At 44.8% G+C, this 20,154-nt stretch overlaps 1 protein-coding gene across 7 annotated transcripts in view; it reads right to left on the bottom strand.

Annotated features, from left to right (window-relative positions):
* Nucleotides 1–1,402: 1,402 nt before the first annotated feature.
* The window catches only part of eps8a (EGFR pathway substrate 8a, signaling adaptor), a 62,641-nt gene continuing 43,889 nt past the window's right edge, over nucleotides 1,403–20,154 (bottom strand). For 3 of the 7 annotated variants that reach the window (XM_075472347.1, XM_075472350.1, XM_075472349.1), the window contains exons 13-22: nucleotides 19,933–20,081; nucleotides 19,300–19,483; nucleotides 19,087–19,217; nucleotides 18,069–18,180; nucleotides 17,562–17,702; nucleotides 17,441–17,476; nucleotides 10,206–10,455; nucleotides 9,504–9,687; nucleotides 9,275–9,407; nucleotides 1,403–3,886 (exon numbers count right to left, since the gene is read on the bottom strand). In XM_075472347.1, the coding sequence (XP_075328462.1) occupies nucleotides 3,776–3,886; nucleotides 9,275–9,407; nucleotides 9,504–9,687; nucleotides 10,206–10,455; nucleotides 17,441–17,476; nucleotides 17,562–17,702; nucleotides 18,069–18,180; nucleotides 19,087–19,217; nucleotides 19,300–19,483; nucleotides 19,933–20,081 (1,431 nt within the window). In that variant the 3' untranslated portion in view covers nucleotides 1,403–3,775. The remainder of the gene's footprint in view (nucleotides 3,887–9,274; nucleotides 9,408–9,503; nucleotides 9,688–10,205; nucleotides 10,456–17,440; nucleotides 17,477–17,561; nucleotides 17,703–18,068; nucleotides 18,181–19,086; nucleotides 19,218–19,299; nucleotides 19,484–19,932; nucleotides 20,082–20,154) is intronic. The other 4 variants (XM_075472353.1, XM_075472351.1, XM_075472355.1 and 1 more) reach the window with 4 other exon arrangements.

Here is a 20,154-nt window from a genome sequence, read left to right as displayed (position 1 = left end):
GACCGTCCTTTAGGAGAGAAAGGAGCTCCGACGCTTCCTCAGCGGTCTCCTTTAGGAAACGCCGGACCGTCCTTTAGGAGAGAAGGGAGCTCCGACGCTTCCTCAGCGGTCCCCTTTAGGAAACGCCGGACCGTCCTTTAGGAGAGAAGGGAGCTCCGACGCTTCCTCAGCGGTCTCCTTTAGGAAACGCCGGACCGTCCTTTAGGAGAGAAAGGAGCTCCGACGCTTCCTCAGCGGTCTCCTTTAGGAAACGCCGGACCGTCCTTTAGGAGAGAAGGGAGCTCCGACGCTTCCTCAGCGGTCTCCTTTAGGAAACGCCGGACCGTCCTTTAGGAGAGAAGGGAGCTCCGACGCTTCCTCAGCGGTCTCCTTTAGGAAACGCCGGACCGTCCTTTAGGAGAGAAGGGAGCTCCGACGCTTCCTCAGCGGTCTCCTTTAGGAAACGCCGGACCGTCCTTTAGGAGAGAAGGGAGCTCCGACGCTTCCTCAGCGGTCTCCTTTAGGAAACGCCGGACCGTCCTTTAGGAGAGAAAGGAGCTTTTTCTAAACTGAAGTAATAATGCTTTGCCAGGCTCAGACATTAAAAGACAGCATTGATAACATTGAATTGCGACACCTACTGGTTGTTAATGTAAATAGTTAATAATGTAAATAAAAAATAAAAAAGTGTTACAGCTCTTAAACAGCTTCGTTATTGCTCTAACAGCCCCCCCCCCCGTTCCAAGTAACCCCCTGGCCCATTCCAAGTACAACCCCCCCCCCCCGGCCCATTCCAAGTACAGTGATGTATACACATTATTTTGCTAGGAGTTAACTCCTTAGCTACCCGACCTAGCAGACCATGCTGTTTAGGCTGAGCATTCTCACGGTGTTAGACACATATATGTATGTGTATATATATATATATATTACCATTCCCCCAACCCCGCTGGGTATAGTAAGAGGTTAAAAAATAATATTACTACTTCATGGCATGCATAAGACCATCATTTACCACCGTCCAAACATGAAGTCAAAATGACGTCATTTCCACTCGCAGGCCTGGCGTTGGGGAAAACGCGATTCGAAAGTGCTTTATGTCCCTCTCGGCACTTTGTCGTTTTTCATAGACCAGAAGGACATGGCAGCCTCCATAGAGCTTGCCCGCTCCATGTAGATACAGACAAGTTATTCTTCACTCAGGAGGATAAGTGAGATTTTTGACAGAGATAATTTTACACCAATGAGGACTAATTTATGAATGAACATGTTGATTTGAGCTAATAAATGACTTAATTTATTACATAGTGTCCCTTTAAAGCGTGGTAGTGTTCATAATGTCCATGATAATTACAGCTTTTTCTCCAACGGTAACTTTATCGACATGATTAAAGAAGACATCAAAGAAAAACTCACCAGAACATGATTTCATAAATCTTTTATTGCAGAATGAGCAGATTTATATGGAAAAAGGCACGATGAAAACTATCCACATACAAACACAGGTTCTGTAGTGACATTTCCTCCTGATTGGCTTCTACACCTGTTTGGGTACAAAGTCAGATCTCTAACTAATCTGCTGCATCAGAAACTAACTACTCTGCTTTAATCATGAGTCTCATTACAGATCAAACAAATAAATCTTTTCCACCGCTTCATCCTTTAAACTCGACCTCAGCAGACGGCCCGAGAACAATAAGCGCTTAAGTACAATCTGATCCGATCCTACATGGAAGCGGTTCTGTTTCCAGGCTGCTCGGGCTGAACGGATCAGAAACAGTCACGGTGCAGACAGCAGGTGGCAGAAAAACCTCGAAACGAAATGTTCGTGACCAGCGCCAACGGACGAGGTCAGAAACAGATTTCTTCCTTTGGTTCAGCTCAGAGGCCGAAGGCTTTTATTGGCTTAGACTCCAAAATATGTTTCAAATCCCAAAAAAACATCTGCATAAATCAGTACTTTGTCTCAGGAAAGACGTGTCAGAACATCCTTCAACACGTTAACGACTGCCAGCGAACCTCAGCCAGCACATATATGGAGCTTTTTATTTGTAATAAATGTGAGCATCTGCTCGGTGGAGTTCTGAGGATCATGAAAAGAACCTCCTGGAACCAGACCGATGAGACGCTTCTTTGGCTTTACGCTCTGCTGTATCGGAGGGGGAACGTCTCATATCCAACCCCAAAAAAGAAAGAACCCGATGAAAAGAAGGGAATTTACTTTCCTTCTTGGTAACTTCGGAGTTCACTAAATGCAACATCTTTCTTTCTAAGTTTTTAGCTCAGAAAACTCAGTAAAACTGACTGTTTGCCGTTAACATAAGGCCCAGCGGCACCGTGTTTTTACCCATTTTACGATCAGACGTCCCACTTCAGGTGAATTAAAGATGACGACGGTTCCTGGAACTAAACTCGGATCATAATGGTACTTAACTTGAGCCGCTGGCACACAGAGCTCCATGATGGGAAATGACCAACGACACCATTTTTCTCGGGCCGTGCGGTTATCTGTTGAGGTGGGCGGAGCTTGAGGAAAACGTTCATGAAGCACTTTAACAGCCTTTGATTTTAGCGTGTGGACAGCCTTAAAACATCTGGTCACTTCTCTACAGCACATACAGTTCTTAAATCAGAAACTTCTTGTGCATTTCATACAGATTTTTCTCTCGATCAGCTCTATCAGTTAAAATGTTTTTTCAGATCATCTTAAAATAAGGTTATATAATATGAATATGATATATCGCTTGGCCCCAGAACTCTGAAACATATTTATCAGTTCATTTTCTACAACACTATATTCACTCGTCGTTATTATACAAACTACATGCCTCAGTTTGTGCCTCTCAAGTATTTTTACTACATTCAGTCACTGTGAAAAATTGAAATCCTCACAATTTGAAGCCATTTCAACGGTTATGTGCCTGAAATATGTCACAATCATGATAAATATTCCTTATTTACCTCACAGAATATTCAATTAAATGACCAACATTCAGCCATTTGCCTCCACACATTAATGAGTTTCTGAGGCCCCTCCTCCCAGATGGCCAGGTCTGCTCTGATTGGTCAGCTGCAGTGGTGTGATCCAGTGGCTCCGCCCACCATATTGCATCAGCTCCGTGAAATTCTAACTTTAGAACTTGTTGGTTTGGATACCGAAGGAAAAATGATTTCATGGGTTGCAAATTATGATCTCAGGATTTTTTGTGTATAAAATGTATTTAGTTGAAAATGTATTTCAGAGGCAACACTGTTAGAATGAAGTACTGAAGGAATACGATCAATTTAAGGTGCTGAAAGGTAAAATGGAAGCGATGCAGCTTTGTTTCACTGTGCAGCAGAACGAATATCGGTTGATCCAGATGATCAGAAAACAGATTCTCGACACGGTGACTGGACGCAGGATAAAAGCTGAGAGGCACAAGGTGAAGCTGAGGAGCTTCCAACTGTTCTAACATTAATACTGAGAGGCTTTGCTTTGGAAAATAAATCAACTACCAAGCAGCTTTTCTCCACTTTTTACCAACAAACGAGTCCCCAAAGTGTTCACGTGAACTTGAGGCAAACATGGCAGAATATTCTGTGATTTGACAAACTGGACGTCCAGAGGTCGGTCGTTCGGTCGGTCGGTCAGTTTGTGTTTGTTCTACGGAGACGAGCTGAGGAGTTCCTGCCTGCGCCGCATGATCTCCACAAACTCTGCGCGGTCCGCCGCCGCCTGAGGATCAAGAGTGTGAGAAGACAGCAGGCTGCAGTTTGAAAAGATAAAAAGTAAAGGGACGAAGGCTGGTGGTGCTCAGTGGGTGCTGCCTTCATCAAAAGACTCCACCCCTGAATCACAGGTACCGGCTGCCAGTTTCTCCTGCCGCCTCCTCATGATCTCCTGGAGCTCAGAGCCTGAACTCTTCTGGAGAAGCAGAAAAGTCCAGGAAAACAAGGAGAGGGAGAGAAAGAGGGGATGAGAGATGGTTAGAAGACAGAAATACAACCGCAAAACGCACATTTGATCTGAGGAGACTCTACAGGGAAACAACTGATCTATTTACTGCTGTTTGCCAGATGTGATGAGCTCTACTGAATGTAGGTGAATGCCACCAGTATACACCAGTTTACACCAGTATTAGGGCTGAACGATATATCGTTATCGTATCTATATCGAGATATGAACATTCAAGAAAGTAATTTCGAAAAAGCAACGATATAAACGATATATTTCCCCCGCGCTCGCCCTGCTTATACAGCTCCGGCAGTCACCATAAACATTACTTTTAAGATTGCGCTTGAACGCACCCCACCGCCAGCCAACCACAAAGCTTATTTCACGCTTGCTGTGGATCGACAGCTGAAGCCAACCAATGACAAACATAGGAGGGTGGGAGTGAGGGAGAAGTAGACTGAGACGCACACAGCCACACACATTCACGGGGAATTCACGGCGAAATCAAAACGAAAGAAACGAAAGAAAAGTGACATGAGCGCGGAAGATAATTCGGCCGGTGGCAGTGCAGAATCTAATTTTGTGCCAAAACATAAATCATCCTCCATTATTTGGAGGTAGTTTGGATTTAGAAAGGATGATGTCGACCAGAGCGAGGTGTTGTGCAGGTCGTGCTTGGCGAAAATTAATCAATAAAACTGCACTCTTGTGTTTTATGATGTTTTTATTTTTCTGAAAAATGCTTGGTTTTCACCGAACCCGTAGTCATATCGTAATCGAGATATCTGGCATGAATATCGAGATATGAAATTTTGTCCATATCGTTCAGCCCTAACCAGTATACACCAGTTTACACCAGTATACACCAGTTTACACCATCATACCAGCAACTCTATAATGACCGACTGCTTCGGTGTAACTGACAAACCAGCGATTGGTTTCATTCCTACTCAGTTTATGAGGCTGGAGCTGATCTGATTACACTACAAATGGAAGTCAGAACCTCTCTGCTTGGAGCCAGAAGTGCAGAATTCCTCCTCGTTCACTCAGTATCGTGTCATATAATCTGCACTCTTTGCCGTTTGTCTGTGTGTTTTGTTCTGTTGGGCCTCAGAACCCGTCGATGGGCCCATTCAACGCGCTGAGTCGACGTCCCTCTGACGGTTTAATAAAAGCAAATTAATCTAGAATGTGTTGGTTTCAACTGAGCTTCATCTATGTTGGACTTGGGTGAAGTCTCCTGAACTTCTGCATGGCATTTAGGACTTTTTGTGGATTCTTTGTGGTACTGAGCGCTGCTCCTTCACATGTTGCCCACCAGGCGTTCTCCTCTAAGCCTCTGACAGATTTGTTGGGCTGCCTCAATAAGTCGTAACACCCCCAGAGAGTCTCCCCAGACCTGAAGCCACTGAGCGTCTGTTAGACAAAGATCTACTGAGCGCCTCTGCTGCTTCTTTACACACTGAAACCAGAAGATTTTATTCAGCAAAGTCTTCTGAGTCAGAGCCCACAGCGCTGGCTGTGGTTAGATGGAACTCCATGTAATCTCAGCCAGGGGCCTCAACCAACCTCAGGAAGCCTTCGGTGACGGCTGCTGCGAGCTGCAAGGAGCAGGTGGATGAGATTATCTACGGCGTGGGTCAGCTGCTGGAGTCAGGAGGCATGCTGGGTAACTGGAGGACTTCTTACCACTGGCTGCACAAACATCCGAGCTTCACCAGTTTTTTTTTTTAGTGAAAGAGCTTGACGTTCCTCTCCAGACCCGGAGGAGAACGTGAAGCTAAAATGTCTGAATTATGGCTGAATCTGATCTTTGTGCAACCAGCTGCAGGTGAAAAAGTGATGAAAGCTTTTCCGGTAAACTCCTGATCCAGAAATCAGACCCAACTTTCACCCAGATACAAACCAACCATACTTACCATCTCTGCACAGGGAATTCAGGAATTTGTTTTAAAGTTAAACCACAGAACATGAGATCTAAGGTAATTCTTACAGAATCAGGTTGGTCTCTTCACATTTCACTCCTGCCGGTGAATATATCTACATCCTGGTCTCTACGGGTGGGTGCGGGTGCAGGAGTGGGGTGGGGTTCCAGATAAAGGGGAAGTTCTGGAGCTGGTTCTTGGGGAGCTTAAGGCGGACTTACTGCACAGCCACAGCAGGACATACTGGCGTTACCTTAATGCTGCTACACATGGAGCCTCATTCTGATGGCCAGATACAGGATTTCATACGCTCGTTTAAAAAAATATGAATCAGAATTATTATAGAAAATGACGAATCAGTCCAAGTCAGCACCAACTTTCTCAAGTCAACATTGGAAAATCTGGGAAAAGTCAAACGAGTCTGTAGTCGAGAACCCAATTCTTAGGTCAGTAGGAAACGCTGCAAGTCCCCGAGTCCGGACCAACGAGATCCAAAGATGCAAAGCAACGGCTAAAGTCTGAAAGCCGTTTTAGGGGGTAACCCAGGTCATCGCACCGAGACTAAACACCTTCTTCATCTGAAATGTAAGTGGTTCCCAAACTCAAAAAGACATACAAGTTCTTCATTGTGTTGATGAGGGAGACTCGTGTCTGTCCAAGTGAAGATGAGTTAAAAATGACAGCCAACATGTCCCGAGACCAGCGAGTCTGAAGTCAAAAAGAATTGAACTAAAGTCACCTTCACAGGTTCAATTCAAATCCAACTGAATCCAATTTTATCCTATAATTTTAACTGTATTCATACACTGCCAATTCATGAAAGGCAGCAAAACAAATTAAACCAACAGATCAAATCTTCTGTGCACAAAGTCTTCAAAAAGTCCTCAAACCCCAAACAACAGGCCTCCGACCATTAAACCCAAGTCAGGCCCACTTAATAATTCACGTGTCGAGTACATTCCCACCAAAGACTGGTGTCAGAGGACCCAACTGCTCCCAAAGTCGAGTCAAACCAGCCCATAGTCCAGGAGGATCTTTGGTCCCCATTAAAGTCAAGACAAACAAGTTCTAACTGAACACAAGTCAGAGGTCAGTGACACTGACCGACCCAAAACCTACCCCCCACAGCTCTGAAACCAGCGCCACTTATTACTCTCTAAATGAAGAACAAGTTGGAAATCAAGACAAACGAGTCCAAAGCCAGTCCAACTTTTAACAAGTACCCAGTCGACTGGTGCATCTTGTTGGTTCGCACATGCACTTGTTGGTCTTAAACTACAGACTTTGGTAAGATAAATGTGTCCTTAAACAAGTGGGATTGTTGGCCCACAAGTCAGCAATGAAAAACAAGGCAAGCGACTATCAAGTCAACGTGAGTCAAGTCCAGACGGGTGCTGTCCGGTTCGGTCAATCCCAAGTCCTGCTAGTCAGTCAGGCTGAGTCCAAGGTGAAAGTTGGATGTAAGAGAAGAACCGCTGGCCGAGTTTTAAATCTTTGGTTATTTCACATCAAAAGGCTCAAGTCAAAGTGAAGTCACGAGTCACTGGTGTTCAAGTTATCTAACTGATAACCTGAGTTGAACTGCTGGAAGCATCGTTCTGCTTTTACTTTAACAGTTTCTAATCAGAGGAGCCGACTCACCCCACATCAAATCTGTCGAGTCCTCCATGACATGGAGTCACTTTGAAACAAGTTCTGGCCAACAGAATGAAGCTGTGAACACGCCGATGTGAAACGATACCTTAATGAGTGTGGTAACACAATCAGAAGATCAAAGGAGGGTCAGAAGAAAACCTGCAGGTGGGAAATAGACACCACACACCAGACCTTGCCAGAGTTGGGGGATAGAAAGCTTAAAGACAGAAAAGAGGCCTTCAGCTTCCAGAGGGCAACACTCTGCGGCAAACAGGGCCGAGGTCACGTTTACCTCCAGAACATTCAGCGGCTCAAACCAGACCACAGCGGGATGCTTTTAAAGGCTTTACACAGGAGCAGATAAATGAAGTGGAACTGAAGCTGCAGTTTTTTCCCTCAACATTAAGAAAAGGCTAAAAAATGAATGCTGCAACACACACGTGTTCATAAAGTGGACTGTCCCGGTTTAAAGGCCACAGCTCCTCCTACTGCCCACATTTTATACCCTTTAACTAAGAAATAAGCTCCTCCCTCATCGTCAGCTCGGTGGAGCCCCCTGGTGGACTAATGATTTTTCATGATAAAATAAATTCTTGTGGAACTGCAGCCTGAGGCTCTCAGCTTCTGAGCCACGCTCCTGATCAGAGAATAACCGACTGGACTTTGTGTCCTGGCTGAAAACGTCTCTTAGAGCTCGTCTCTGTTCGCCGCAGGTCGTGTTTGATCAACCAATCAGCGGGCTGGAAGCTCGGCCTCGACTCGCATCAGAAAACAACAAGAGCCAATAAATCCAGAGACATCCAACAAACAGCATTTCCCATGATGACTGACAGACGTGCTGAGCTGACGCTTTCCTCCTCAGAAACCACTTTTAATTAGTTTCATACGTCTCAATAAGTTGAGCGACTTCCCAGAGAGGAAAACTCAGTTTTACACCATCATTAGAAATATATTCTCAGATTATCAGGACATCGAATTTATAACATTATAATATTCTCAAAACATCCTTTATATATTACCAATGTTTCTGGCTCTGAAATTCAGGAAGAAAAGTTGAACATTTTCATATTTTAACGCTGAAATATGGGATTTTCCAAATGTAATCGTTTCATTTTGCATATTTTATTTTGACATATTCACTAAATATCATCACGTTTGCTAAATATTCAGATTTCTGCAGCAGAATTCTCTGGATATTTTAAGCTGCGTTCTCCATCTCAGTAACTCTGCAGTTTGGTGGAAAGTCTCACTGTTCCTGACACTTCAGGACCAACAGGTCAAAGTCTGGAATTATGCACCATTGGAGCTTCCCTTCATGTTCATCGTAACTAACATCGTGTTCGGGTTTTTTTTTGTTTGTTTGTTTTTTAAAGAAATGAACAGTTGAAAATATAAAAAATATTCCAGCTGTTTTCTCAGAATATTTAACTTTAAAACCTGGAATCTTTTTACATTTTTAGTTTTTTCCTAAATCATAAACCTGTTTTATTTAAGCTGAGTCATCATACCTTTTCCAGTTTCATCTTTAAAAACAAAACATTTGCTATTTATAGGAATAAAAATACTGAATATTACAGTTATTATTTAAATAGACCTTTAGCATTTCAGGACTTCATTGGTTAATAAAACACAATGAAACTTTATTAAATTTTACAGATTTGATCCTAATTTTATGGCCATATTCTGGAATACTGATTTATTAATAATTCATCAAACTGAAACATGTTGTTTGGATAACTGTAGCTGAATTCTTGTGATATTATAAGATATTAAGACTTGCTAGTCATGTGACACCCACCTCCAGCGCCGCCTTCTGCACGCTGACCTGACTGAAGACTCGCGCTCCGTCGTCGGGACAAACCGTCCTCAGCTCCTCCTTGTTGAGGGAGAACAGCTGAGCTCCGGTCAGCACGCCGAGGCTGCTGATGGTGCTGCAGGCACAGAGCACCGCGGTTAGATTACCACCGTGTGGTGTTGAAAAGCACCACCTCACACACCACCTCACAGCTCCAGACCAACACACTCACACTGGGCTGAAGCCTTTGGCCTCCAACCAGGCTTTGACTTCATCTGGAGACGAGTCGTAGGTGATGTTGACGCCTGGCAGGCTGCTGCTGCGAGACGGAATCTGAAACTTCTTCTGAGTGCTGCGACCCAAAGTCAGTCTGTGCGCCAGCTCGTCCTGAACGTCCTCCATGTTGGACCTCCTGCCTGCAGCGCGAGGAACAGACGGAGAACTCAAACCTCACCGGAGATAAATGACCAGGAGCTCCTCACAGCTTCTGAACGCTCGGAGAAAGAATATCTGATGCTGAACTTTTTTCTCTTTATTCTGGAAGAGTTCAAAATCTCTACATTTACGGATAAAATGTTTTATTCTAATAAGAAAACTAAAAGTAGGAATAAAACTATAGAAAAAGTTAGATTTCAGCTTCACGTTAAAGCTTCATTTACACGGAATCATTTAAAAACTAACATTTCAACACTTTATTCATCAAAGTTAACATTAATCTTTGTCTCACGATGTAGTTTTAGAACCTCTGTCCTCCAAACATTATGACGTTTATGTCAATGTTCCAACTTTATGAGCAAACTAAATCCCAGCTTCATGACAGTTGACAGAAATGTTCAAACCTTCATCATAATATGAAGGGAAGCTAATAAACAGCAGGCGCTGCCACAGAAATGAGTCAGAAAAAGGAACTTGATCCCCTCATTAATGCACTCACGGCCTCCAGCTGCAGGATTCTGGCTGCTCCGCTCCCTCGCGGCGACGCTGCCGGCGTCACTCGACGCGTTGCTGTTCTGCCGGCTGATGGAACTGCTTCTGCCGGCGGTCGGCTTGGCGGGCTCTGCGATTGGAGGAGGCAGTGGTGGCGTGGGGAGTCTGGCGGGGGCCGGAAGCGGTGGTGTGGGGGGAAGGGGCACCGGAGAGGCTGCAGGTTTAGCCGGGAGGGGGTCCGTCTTTGGGGTCTGCTTCTGTCGGAGGACAGAAGTAGAGTTTACTCTCTGCTTCAGCCTGAACGTCTGCTGGAGGTTAAATCGTGACCATGGCAACCGGATGCATGTTGATGTGCAGATCCATCACAAACTGAACTGAACAATGTCAGCTTTACTCTGAATGAGACTACGAACAGATGCCCCATTTTTTTACACCAAACTTGTAGTTTTCCACCTTGCAAACAATCTAACTGTGCTAATAGCCTGTTAAAGGAGAAGTTCACTATTTAAGACCTTGACTCCCAGTTCCAACTTGTTTATCAAGAATTAGAAATGAGGAGACCATTTTCACAGCAATAGCTCATTTCTATCCATTTTGGCTGTTTTCGCTGGTCCATCCTGCTGCTACAGACAGGGTTCCATTGGGCACTCTGTTCAATGTCCTTAAAACAATACTGATGTTAATTTTAAAGAAAAGGTCAACTCACCGGGTGGTTCGTGGATGTTCCTGTGTGTCCCAAAAAAATTGCGTTGTGAAATAAAAGTTATTTCTTGCTTTATTTAGCATTTTGTAATCCAATTGTGTTCCGTTTGGAAGACTTTTCACTTTCACTGTCAGACCTCTGCGCCAGGGTGCGTTCTGGAGCTTCCAGCGGCCACTCGCTAATCCAATCCGCTCTCCAGCACCCTCCTCGGACTCATGCTCTGCCAAAGTCGGCCTCACATCTTCCAGAGAACCATCCTGGAGCTTCCAGCGGTCACTCGCTCATCCAATCCGCTCCCCAGCACCCTCCTCGGACTCATGCTCTGCCAACGTCGGCCTCACATCTTCCAGAGAACCACCCTGGAGCTTCCAGCGGTCACTCGCTCATCCAATCCGCTCTCCAGCACCCTCCTCGGACTCATGCTCTGCCAACGTCGGCCTCACATCTTCCAGAGAACCACCCTGGAGCTTCCAGCGGTCACTCGCTCATCCAATCCGCTCTCCAGCACCCTCCTCGGACTCATGCTCTGCCAACGTCGGCCTCACATCTTCCAGAGAACCACCCTGGAGCTTCCAGCGGTCACTCGCTCATCCAATCCGCTCCCCAGCACCCTCCTCGGAGGCTAGAGCCTCAGACTCAAATATAGAGCGGATGTTTGCGTGCGTCGTGATTTAGCATGAAAAATAGTTCCTGAACAGCAAAGAACACGGATTACACGGATGGAAAACCATAAAATGCGCCGACATTTTTTTTTAATACCACTAACCGCCCGGTGAGTTGACCTTTTCTTTAAAATTAACATCAGTATTGTTTTAAGGACATTGAACAGAGTGCCCAATGGAACCCTGTCTGTAGCAGCAGGATGGACCAGCGAAAACAGCCAAAATGGATAGAAATGAGCTATTGTTGTGAAAATGGTCTCCTCATTTCTAATTCTTGATAAACAAGTTGGAACTGGGAGTCAAGGTCTTAAATAGTGAACTTCTCCTTTAAACGTGCTAATAGTCTGTTAAACGTGCTACTAGTCTGTTAAACGTGCTAATAGTCTGTTAAACGTGCTACTAGTCTGTTAAACGTGCTAATAGCCTGTTGAACGTGCTAATAGCCTGTTGAACGTGCTACTAGCCTGTTGAACGTGCTACTAGCCTGTTAAACGTGCTACTAGCCTGTTAAACGTGCTACTAGTCTGTTAAACGTGCTACTAGCCTGTTAAACGTGCTACTAGTCTGTTAAACGTGCTACTAGCCTGTTAAATGTGCTACTAGCCTGTTAAACGTGCTACTAGCCTGTTAAACGTGCTACTAGCCTGTTAAACGTGCTACTAGCCTGTTAAACGTGCTAATAGCCTGTTAAACGTGCTAACGTGCTAATAGTAAGTAAGTTAACTAAAACGCAGTAAGTCTTCACTTTTGGGACCCTTTGGTGTTCCTCGGGTCAAATTAGACATATTTAAGGCTTTAAAAACAATTTTTAAGAAAAAAAATTATTTCATAAACCATTAACATATTTTGTCTTTATCTCAATTTCAAACAACTGAGATAACATATACAGTACAGACCAAAAGTTTGGACACACCTTCTCATTCAAAGAGTTTTCTTTATTTTCAAGACTTTGAAGATTGTAGATTCACACTGAAGGCATCAAAACTATGAATTAACACATGTGGAATTATGTACTTAACAAAAAAGTGTGAAACAACTGAAAATATGTCTTATATTCTAGGTTCTTCAAAGTGGCCACCTTTTGCTTTGATTACTGCTTCTCTCACTCTTGGCATTCTCTTGATGAGCTTCAAGAGATGGTCACCTGAAACGGTTTTCACTACACAGGTGTGCCCTGTCAGGTTTAATAAGTGTGATTTCTTGCCTTATAAATGGGGTTGGGACCATCAGTTGTGTTGTGCAGAAGTCAGGTGGATACACAGCTGATAGTCCTACTGAATAGATTTTTATTATAGCAAGAAAAAAGCAGCTAAGTAAAGAAAAACGAGTGGCCATCATTACGTTAAGAAATGAAGGTCAGTCAGTCCGAAAAATTGGGAAAACTTTGAAAGTGTCCCCAAGTGCAGTTGTGAAAACCATCAAGCGCTACAAAGAAACTGGCTCACATGAGGACCGTCCCAGGAAAGGAAGACCGAGAGTCACCTCTGCTGCTGAGGATAAGTTCATCCGAGTCACCAGCCTCAGAAATCACAGGTTAACAGCAGCTCAGATTAGAGACCATGTCAATGCCACACAGAGTTCTAGCAGCAGACACATCTCTAGAACAACTGTTAAGAGGAGACTGTGTGAATCAGGCCTTCATGGTAGAATAGCTGCTAGGAAACCACTGCTAAGGACAGGCAACAAGCAGAAGAGACTTGTTTGGGCTAAAGAACATAAGGAATGGACATTAGACCAGTGGAAATCTGTGCTTTGGTCTGATGAGTCCAAATTTGAGATCTTTGGTTCCACCCGGCGTGTCTTTGTGCGACGCAGAAAAGGTGAACGGATGGACTCTACATGCCTGGTTCCCACCGTGAAGCACGGAGGAGGAGGTGTGATGGTGTGGGGGTGCTTTGCTGGTGACACTGCTGGGAATTTATTCAAAATTGAAGGCATACTGAACCAGCATGGCTACACAGCATCTTGCAGCGGCATGCTATTCCATCCGGTTTGCGTTTCGTTGGACCATCATTTATATTCCAACAAGACAATGACCCTAAACACACCTCAAGGCTGTGTAAGGGCTATTTGACCAAGAAGGAGAGTGATGGGGTGCTGCGTCAGATGACCTGGCCTCCACAGTCACCGGACCTGAACCCATTTGAGATGGTTTGGGGTGAGCTGGACCGCAGAGTGAAGGCAAAAGGGCCAACAAGTGCTAAGCATCTCTGGGAACTCCTTCAAGACTGTTGGAAGACCATTTCAGGTGACTACCTGTTGAAGCTCATCAACAGAATGCCAAGAGTGAGTGAAGCAGTAATCAAAGCAAAAGGTGGCTACTTTGAAGAACCTAGAATATAAGACATATTTTCAGTTGTTTCACACTTTTTTGTTAAGTATATAATTCCACATGTGTTAATTCATAGTTTTGATGCCTTCAGTTTGAATCTACAATCTTCAAAGTCATGAAAATAAAGAAAACTCTTTGAATGAGAAGGTGTGTCCAAACTTTTGGTCTGTACTGCATGTTTAATGAATAAAATCTGCTCGAATACAATTAACAATGGAAGCGTGACTACTCTTTTTGTCATAAGGTTATAATTGATGTTAAAAATCCACTATACTCAATACTTGGGTGCCATAAATCATGCTTATCTTGGAGAATACATGGCATTCATGGAAGCTTTTCAGAGACATTGTGACTGTAAAAATTGCTCTCCCATCTTCAAATTCACATTCAGATTCAGATCTAAATTATCCTCATATTCGGAGTCATCTTCCTCTTCCACGTCGCTATGTGCCCGACTCTCCTCAGATATGAGTTCCAAAGCTCTCTGGCAGCTAAATCTTTTGGTCATACTCAGTCATACTGATGCTGGAAGACTGTACTGTGATTTAGAGGTATTTATCTCTTTGTCTCACCCCCTTGATGTGCAGGTGTAAAGCATATAGTACGAATTGTTTGTACATCACAGAAAATAAACTAAGGCCGTTGACTTTCAGGTAAAAAACGTGTATACTTTTACCTTTTTTCTTATTTTGAACATTTGAATCGGGTCAATTTGATCCGAATATATGGGTTAAATCACTTCATATCATAAAACAAAGACAAGCGCAACACACCTCTAAATGCTACAAAAATATTCCATCATCATCCGTGAAAAAGTTTATTCTTGTGAACTGTACGTTAGCATGCTAAAGAGACATTTTCCTACCGAACTGGTTAGTTTAAGCTGATCAGAACCTTAGATATAGAACAATATCCTCAAACTTAAAGGGGAACTCCGGGGCATTTGAAGCGTGTTTCCATTGCTAGAGGTTGTCAAATACTGATAGTAGGACACAGAGAGGTGCAAATCTGCGCTCCCTGTGTGGAGATCACGCTGTTCGCACAGCCTGTCATGCGAGGCTAATACGTGGTGGCTAAGGGGCAGCTGCTAACCCTTCCATGTAAAACAACAACTTGCACACAGCAGAAACGTCACACCACTTTATAAACCATCCGACAATAAAGTCACAAGCCTTACCATCAAAACGTCCCCATGCCAGTAATGTGAGAACCATGCATATGGTTTTGATGGTAAGGCTTGTGACTTTATTGTCGGATGGTTTATAAAGTGGTGTGACGTTTCTGCAGTGTGCAAGTTGTTGTTTTACATGGAAGGGTTAGCAGCTGCCCCTTAGCCACCACGTATTAGCCTCGCATGACAGGCTGCGCGAACAGCGTGATCTCCACACAGGGAGCGCAGATTTGCACCTCTCTGTGTCCTATTATCAGTATTTGACAACCTCTAGCAATGGAAACGCGCTTCAAATGCCCCGGAGTTCCCCTTTAATGATGCAAACATGAGTCGCAAATTAAACAGCATGATGAGTTACTGAACACATGCTAAGTAGCATGCTAACAAATGGAGCTTCTGCTGTTTTTACTGCCAAACTTTAGAAGTTTAGTTAACAATACCAGACAACCTGCTGGATCCACTTTCTCAGAAGATGTTTATTCCCTCAAGTTGGAAGGCTGAAATGCTAACTGTGCACACATTAGCATGCTTAATGAGTATCCTACAGTTTAAGCTTATTATGTTGAATTCAATGCAAGTCAAAAACTCAGATGTAGCTTTATAATGTGATCTGCAGACAGAGCACAAACATGACATACAGAGGTCCAACTGAGTGCTGCCACTGGAGGCTTCCAGAGACCAATCAGACGAAAGTGGGCTTTTAGGGAGGGGCTGACTTAAAGAGACAGGAGCACATTAAAAACAAAGCTAAGGTGCTGCAGACATGACCAAGAGGAGAAAAACTGGAAAAGAGGAAGCCACAGAATCAAAATATAAAAAAGTATTTCAATGCTAACCTTTGCGTGTCATACAGCATATTTTAAAGGGATAATAATATGGGAAAGGATTCATCATGTCAGAGCAAAAACAAAGCATCTCTGTCCACAGAGAATGAGCCTGAACACACTTTATTTTCAGTGTTTGTTTGTCGTTTACCTCGTTTAACTCCCCCAGTAACTGCTGCTGATGTGAAATGAAACAAAGATGGTGATGAGATGGAGCAACACGCTGTAATAACTACAGGACAAACTCAATCACTCCGACCATCAGCATGATCGGAGACATTCTACTGCGTTCTATAGTTCAGAATTTTACCAAACAAAAGCACTTAAAGGAACAGTCCCACATTCAGTGTTTTTATGTATCCATCCATTATCTTCCTCTTATCAGAGGTCGGGTCACAGAACCAACAAGTCCAGCAGGGAAACCCAGACATTCCTCTCCCAGCGAGACTCTCCAGCTCCTCCCGAGGTGTTGCCAGACCAGAGAGTTCTGGTTCTGACCCGGGGCCTCCACCAAGGACGCATCCTAACCAGGTGAACCACCTCAGCTGACTCCTTTCTATGTGGAGGAGCAGCGGCTCTACTCCCAGCTCCTCCCTCTCAGCCACCCTCTGAAAGGAATGGTAGTCATGGTAGTCCAACGCCCTTCCAGGTCACTTCATCATTCCCAACATGTGCATCGAAGTCCCCCAGAAGAACAATGGAATCCCCAAGAGACACCCTGAGAGTCTAATAAGGCCGGGTAATCTGAGCTGCTGTTTGGTGCATACGCACAAACAGTCCCAACCGTCCCGACTCTCCAGCACACTGGGGAGAACTCCCTGAGTTTCCCCAGTGTGCCGGACACCTCTGCCCCTGGGACCCTCTGGAGACTCAGAGAATCCAATCCCTCTCCAGGGGTTTGGAGCTCACGCCGTATGTGGAGCTGAGCCAAACTCCACCTTACACACCAGCTTAGGGTCTTTCCCCACCAGCCAGCCGTCATTCCACATCCCAAGCCCAGGCCCAGGACTTCTCCTGCCACCCAGTTCACACTGCACCCGACCTCTAGGCGAGGGGTGGTCCCAGCTGAAACTGAGCTCCTGGGGCTCAGCCACCAAGCACTTACTGCTGAGGTCACCCCCCAGCCTGGCTCCAGGGAGGTGCCCCGGCTTCCCTATTCCAGGCGAGGAGAACAGGACAGAATATATTTGTCTGGTGCTGCTCCATCGTGGTCTGTGAATCGCTCTTAGTCTGACCCCTCTCCTGAGTCCAGTTCACCTCGGAAGACCCAACCTGATGAGACGTGACAAAAGTCCTGACTTCCAACATCCACCATCAGGGATCAACTGCATTCATTATCTGGACCTTTAGCTTCAAATTGAGTTGAAATTGGCATCACAGTTGAACCAGAACCGAATTAGCACCAACTAGTGACATGACAGCAATATACCACATGCCCCCAAAATGTTGGACTGTTCCTTTAAAGGTTCACAGCAAAGCAAAGGACAGGAAGTGGAAACTACTGGACAGAAACCTGCAAACTAAAGAACACACAGCCCGACTCGTCCTACCTTAAACAGCTCAAACTCCTTCTTTGGCATCATGAGCTTTAATCATGAGAAATAAAACATGAGTGAAGATGAGATGAATCAGGGGACACACCGGGGTCTTAGCTGCCAGAGCCTTTGCTACCTGTATGGTGTGGCTGTAGATGGGTTCTCCTCGGCTGTTCATGTCCACCGCTTTGGTGATCTCCAGGATGTTGCTTGGCACATAGCCAGTCGCCCCACAGCCGTTACGAACCTTCCACCACTGCTTCCTGTCATCCACAACCTGAGAGACAAAACTCAGGGGGTCAGAATCATCGAAACAGAAGCGCACCTTCGACTGCTGGCGCCTTTACAGGATCTACTGAGAGTGAGCTCTAACAGCAGCATGGATATCAGATAGAGAAACATGTTGAAAAGGGAAGTTTCTTTCTTTAGAATAGCATCACATCACCAGTAAGACCCTTTTTCATCCACCTTCTACGTCAGCATACGGCCTCAGGATTACAATCCCTCACCTTAAACAGCTAAAGTCTTTGTTCTGCACTCTGGGCTCATTTCTGATTAAACAGAACCACAGAATTGATTAATTTTGTTCTTTTTCCACTTCCGTCGCTCATTTCAAACAGAACAACAGCATTTTGTCCTTTACCTCCACCACCTCGTCTTTGAGGACCGACAGCTCCGAGTGGTTTCTGGCCACAAAGTCGTATCCGGATTTGGCAAAAAGTTTCTGCTGAACTCGACTGTCTGCATCAAAACTTCTGGAACACAAGCAGATGATAATTACAGATAAACCAGAGAGCAGCAGGCATCTCGGCTTCAGAATCAGACCAACAACCATCGCCTTTAAACCTTCTTTAATCAACAGAAATATCTGGATACACCTCAGAGTGTTCTTCAAAGTGCCTTCAGATGACTTGCACCGTGAATTAGTTCGACTTCGATAAAACTGAACTTCCACCAATCAACTAAATACAACTTCTGTTTGATGTGAACACATTTCGAGCCGTGGAGAAATGTCCCAAATCGTCCAGTTTAGGGCTCAGAGGTGAGAAAAAAAGTTCGATTTTAGGCTTGAATCAGCAAATCAGTCAGAAAAATCCCAGAAGAAGAAACGAGTGAGCAGCAAAGCAGAAGAAGTGAAAGAAGCTTCCACAGGAAGCAGAAGAGAAACTCGCTTTAATTAGAAATACTGAGATCAGGACGTGTTATTTCTAATAATATGTAGAATTAAATGTTGAATCCACCAAGATAAATAACAGATAATCCTACAGAAGAAGAAGAAGAATTATTTCCACGATTTGAAACTGGTTAAGAGATTACTTTAGATTTAAAATCTAAAGTTATTTATATATTTCATGTATTCATGTTTAAAAGTGGATATTATTTAATCTACATCAGTTTAAATGTTTTATTAATATTCATCATCACCATGGTGACGATCAACCTTCAATTGATCAAACAAATGTACAGAAATGTATTTATTTATTAGTTTATTGTCCAATTTTAAACTATTAATGATTTAATTGTTTATCATTATTATTTTAAAATCATATTTATTGATTTTCATTGATTGAAAATCAATGATCAGATTCATTTGATGATGAAGTGATTAACAGGTGACGATGGGATCAGTTCTCCAGGGCGTCATGTGACCCAGGCGTTACCGGTCCACACGGCGGCTGACGGCGTGTTTAAAAGCAGCCATGGCCGTGTCCTGATCCAGCATCTGCAAGCGTTTGGAGGAGTTGGAGAAGGCGTACCCGTCAGCTGGAGGGAACCTTTGGACCGCCGCCTGCTGCGGACACACAAACGGCACGCCGTTAACGACGCCTGGTCCTCAGAGCGGTCCGTCAGCGTAGGGTTCTGATGGTTCTCACCTCCTGAGCCAGTCGCAGGCGCAGATCGTCCTGTCGCGCAATGTCTGCGCCGACGAAGCTTTCGGCGAGCTGCGTCAGATCCAGCTCTCGACCCGGAGTCACGTCCAGCAACACGGGAGGTTCCCAACCGTCACGGAACCGCAGCTCACAGGGAGGAAAGTAGTGGTCCTTCGGCCACTCCAACCTGGAGAGGACAAAGAGAACAGGAGGAGAACCCTGAGACACCGATAAGGAGAACAGGAGGAGAACCCTGAGACACCGATAAGGAGAACAGGAGGAGAACCCTGAGACACCGATAAGGAGAACAGGAGGAGAACCCTGAGACACCGATAAGGAGAACAGGAGGAGAACCCTGAGACACCGATAAGGAGAACAGGAGGAGAACCCTGAGACACCGACGGCTGTCTGTCCGTCCTGTCGTTAACACGGCGGAAACAACACAAGACACAAGAGGAACGCTAGAAGAAGAGGACATAACGTGATGAGAGGACGTCCTGAGACGAGAACATTACCAGAAAGGGACATAAAAGTAAAAAGTTGTGGACTAAAACAAGGAGAGAACCTCACGGAAACACCAGAACGTGACAAAGTAAACCCACAGAACCCGGCCTGTTCAGCTACAAACACACCCACCTGCATTTGGTCCATCCGTCTCCGAGAGTCACCCACAGGTGTCGCTCCTCCGCCGTCCCCGTGGCGTGGAGGAAGTCAATGGCGTCTCTGGTGAGCAGTGGAACCACAACGCTCCGAGCCAGGTCCGCACCACCAGACGCCTGGATCACCTGAGGAGGAGAAGGTGTTCTGAAGCCTCAGTTTGGTCTCTGATCAGAACCGTTCTCGTGTTCTTCTCTTCTT

The sequence above is a fragment of the Odontesthes bonariensis genome, chromosome 8, assembly GCF_027942865.1.
Source record: "Odontesthes bonariensis isolate fOdoBon6 chromosome 8, fOdoBon6.hap1, whole genome shotgun sequence".
Classification (NCBI taxonomy): domain Eukaryota; kingdom Metazoa; phylum Chordata; class Actinopteri; order Atheriniformes; family Atherinopsidae; genus Odontesthes; species Odontesthes bonariensis.
The sequence above is the reverse complement of the archived record's forward strand: the minus strand, read 5'-3'. Positions and strand labels throughout refer to the sequence as shown.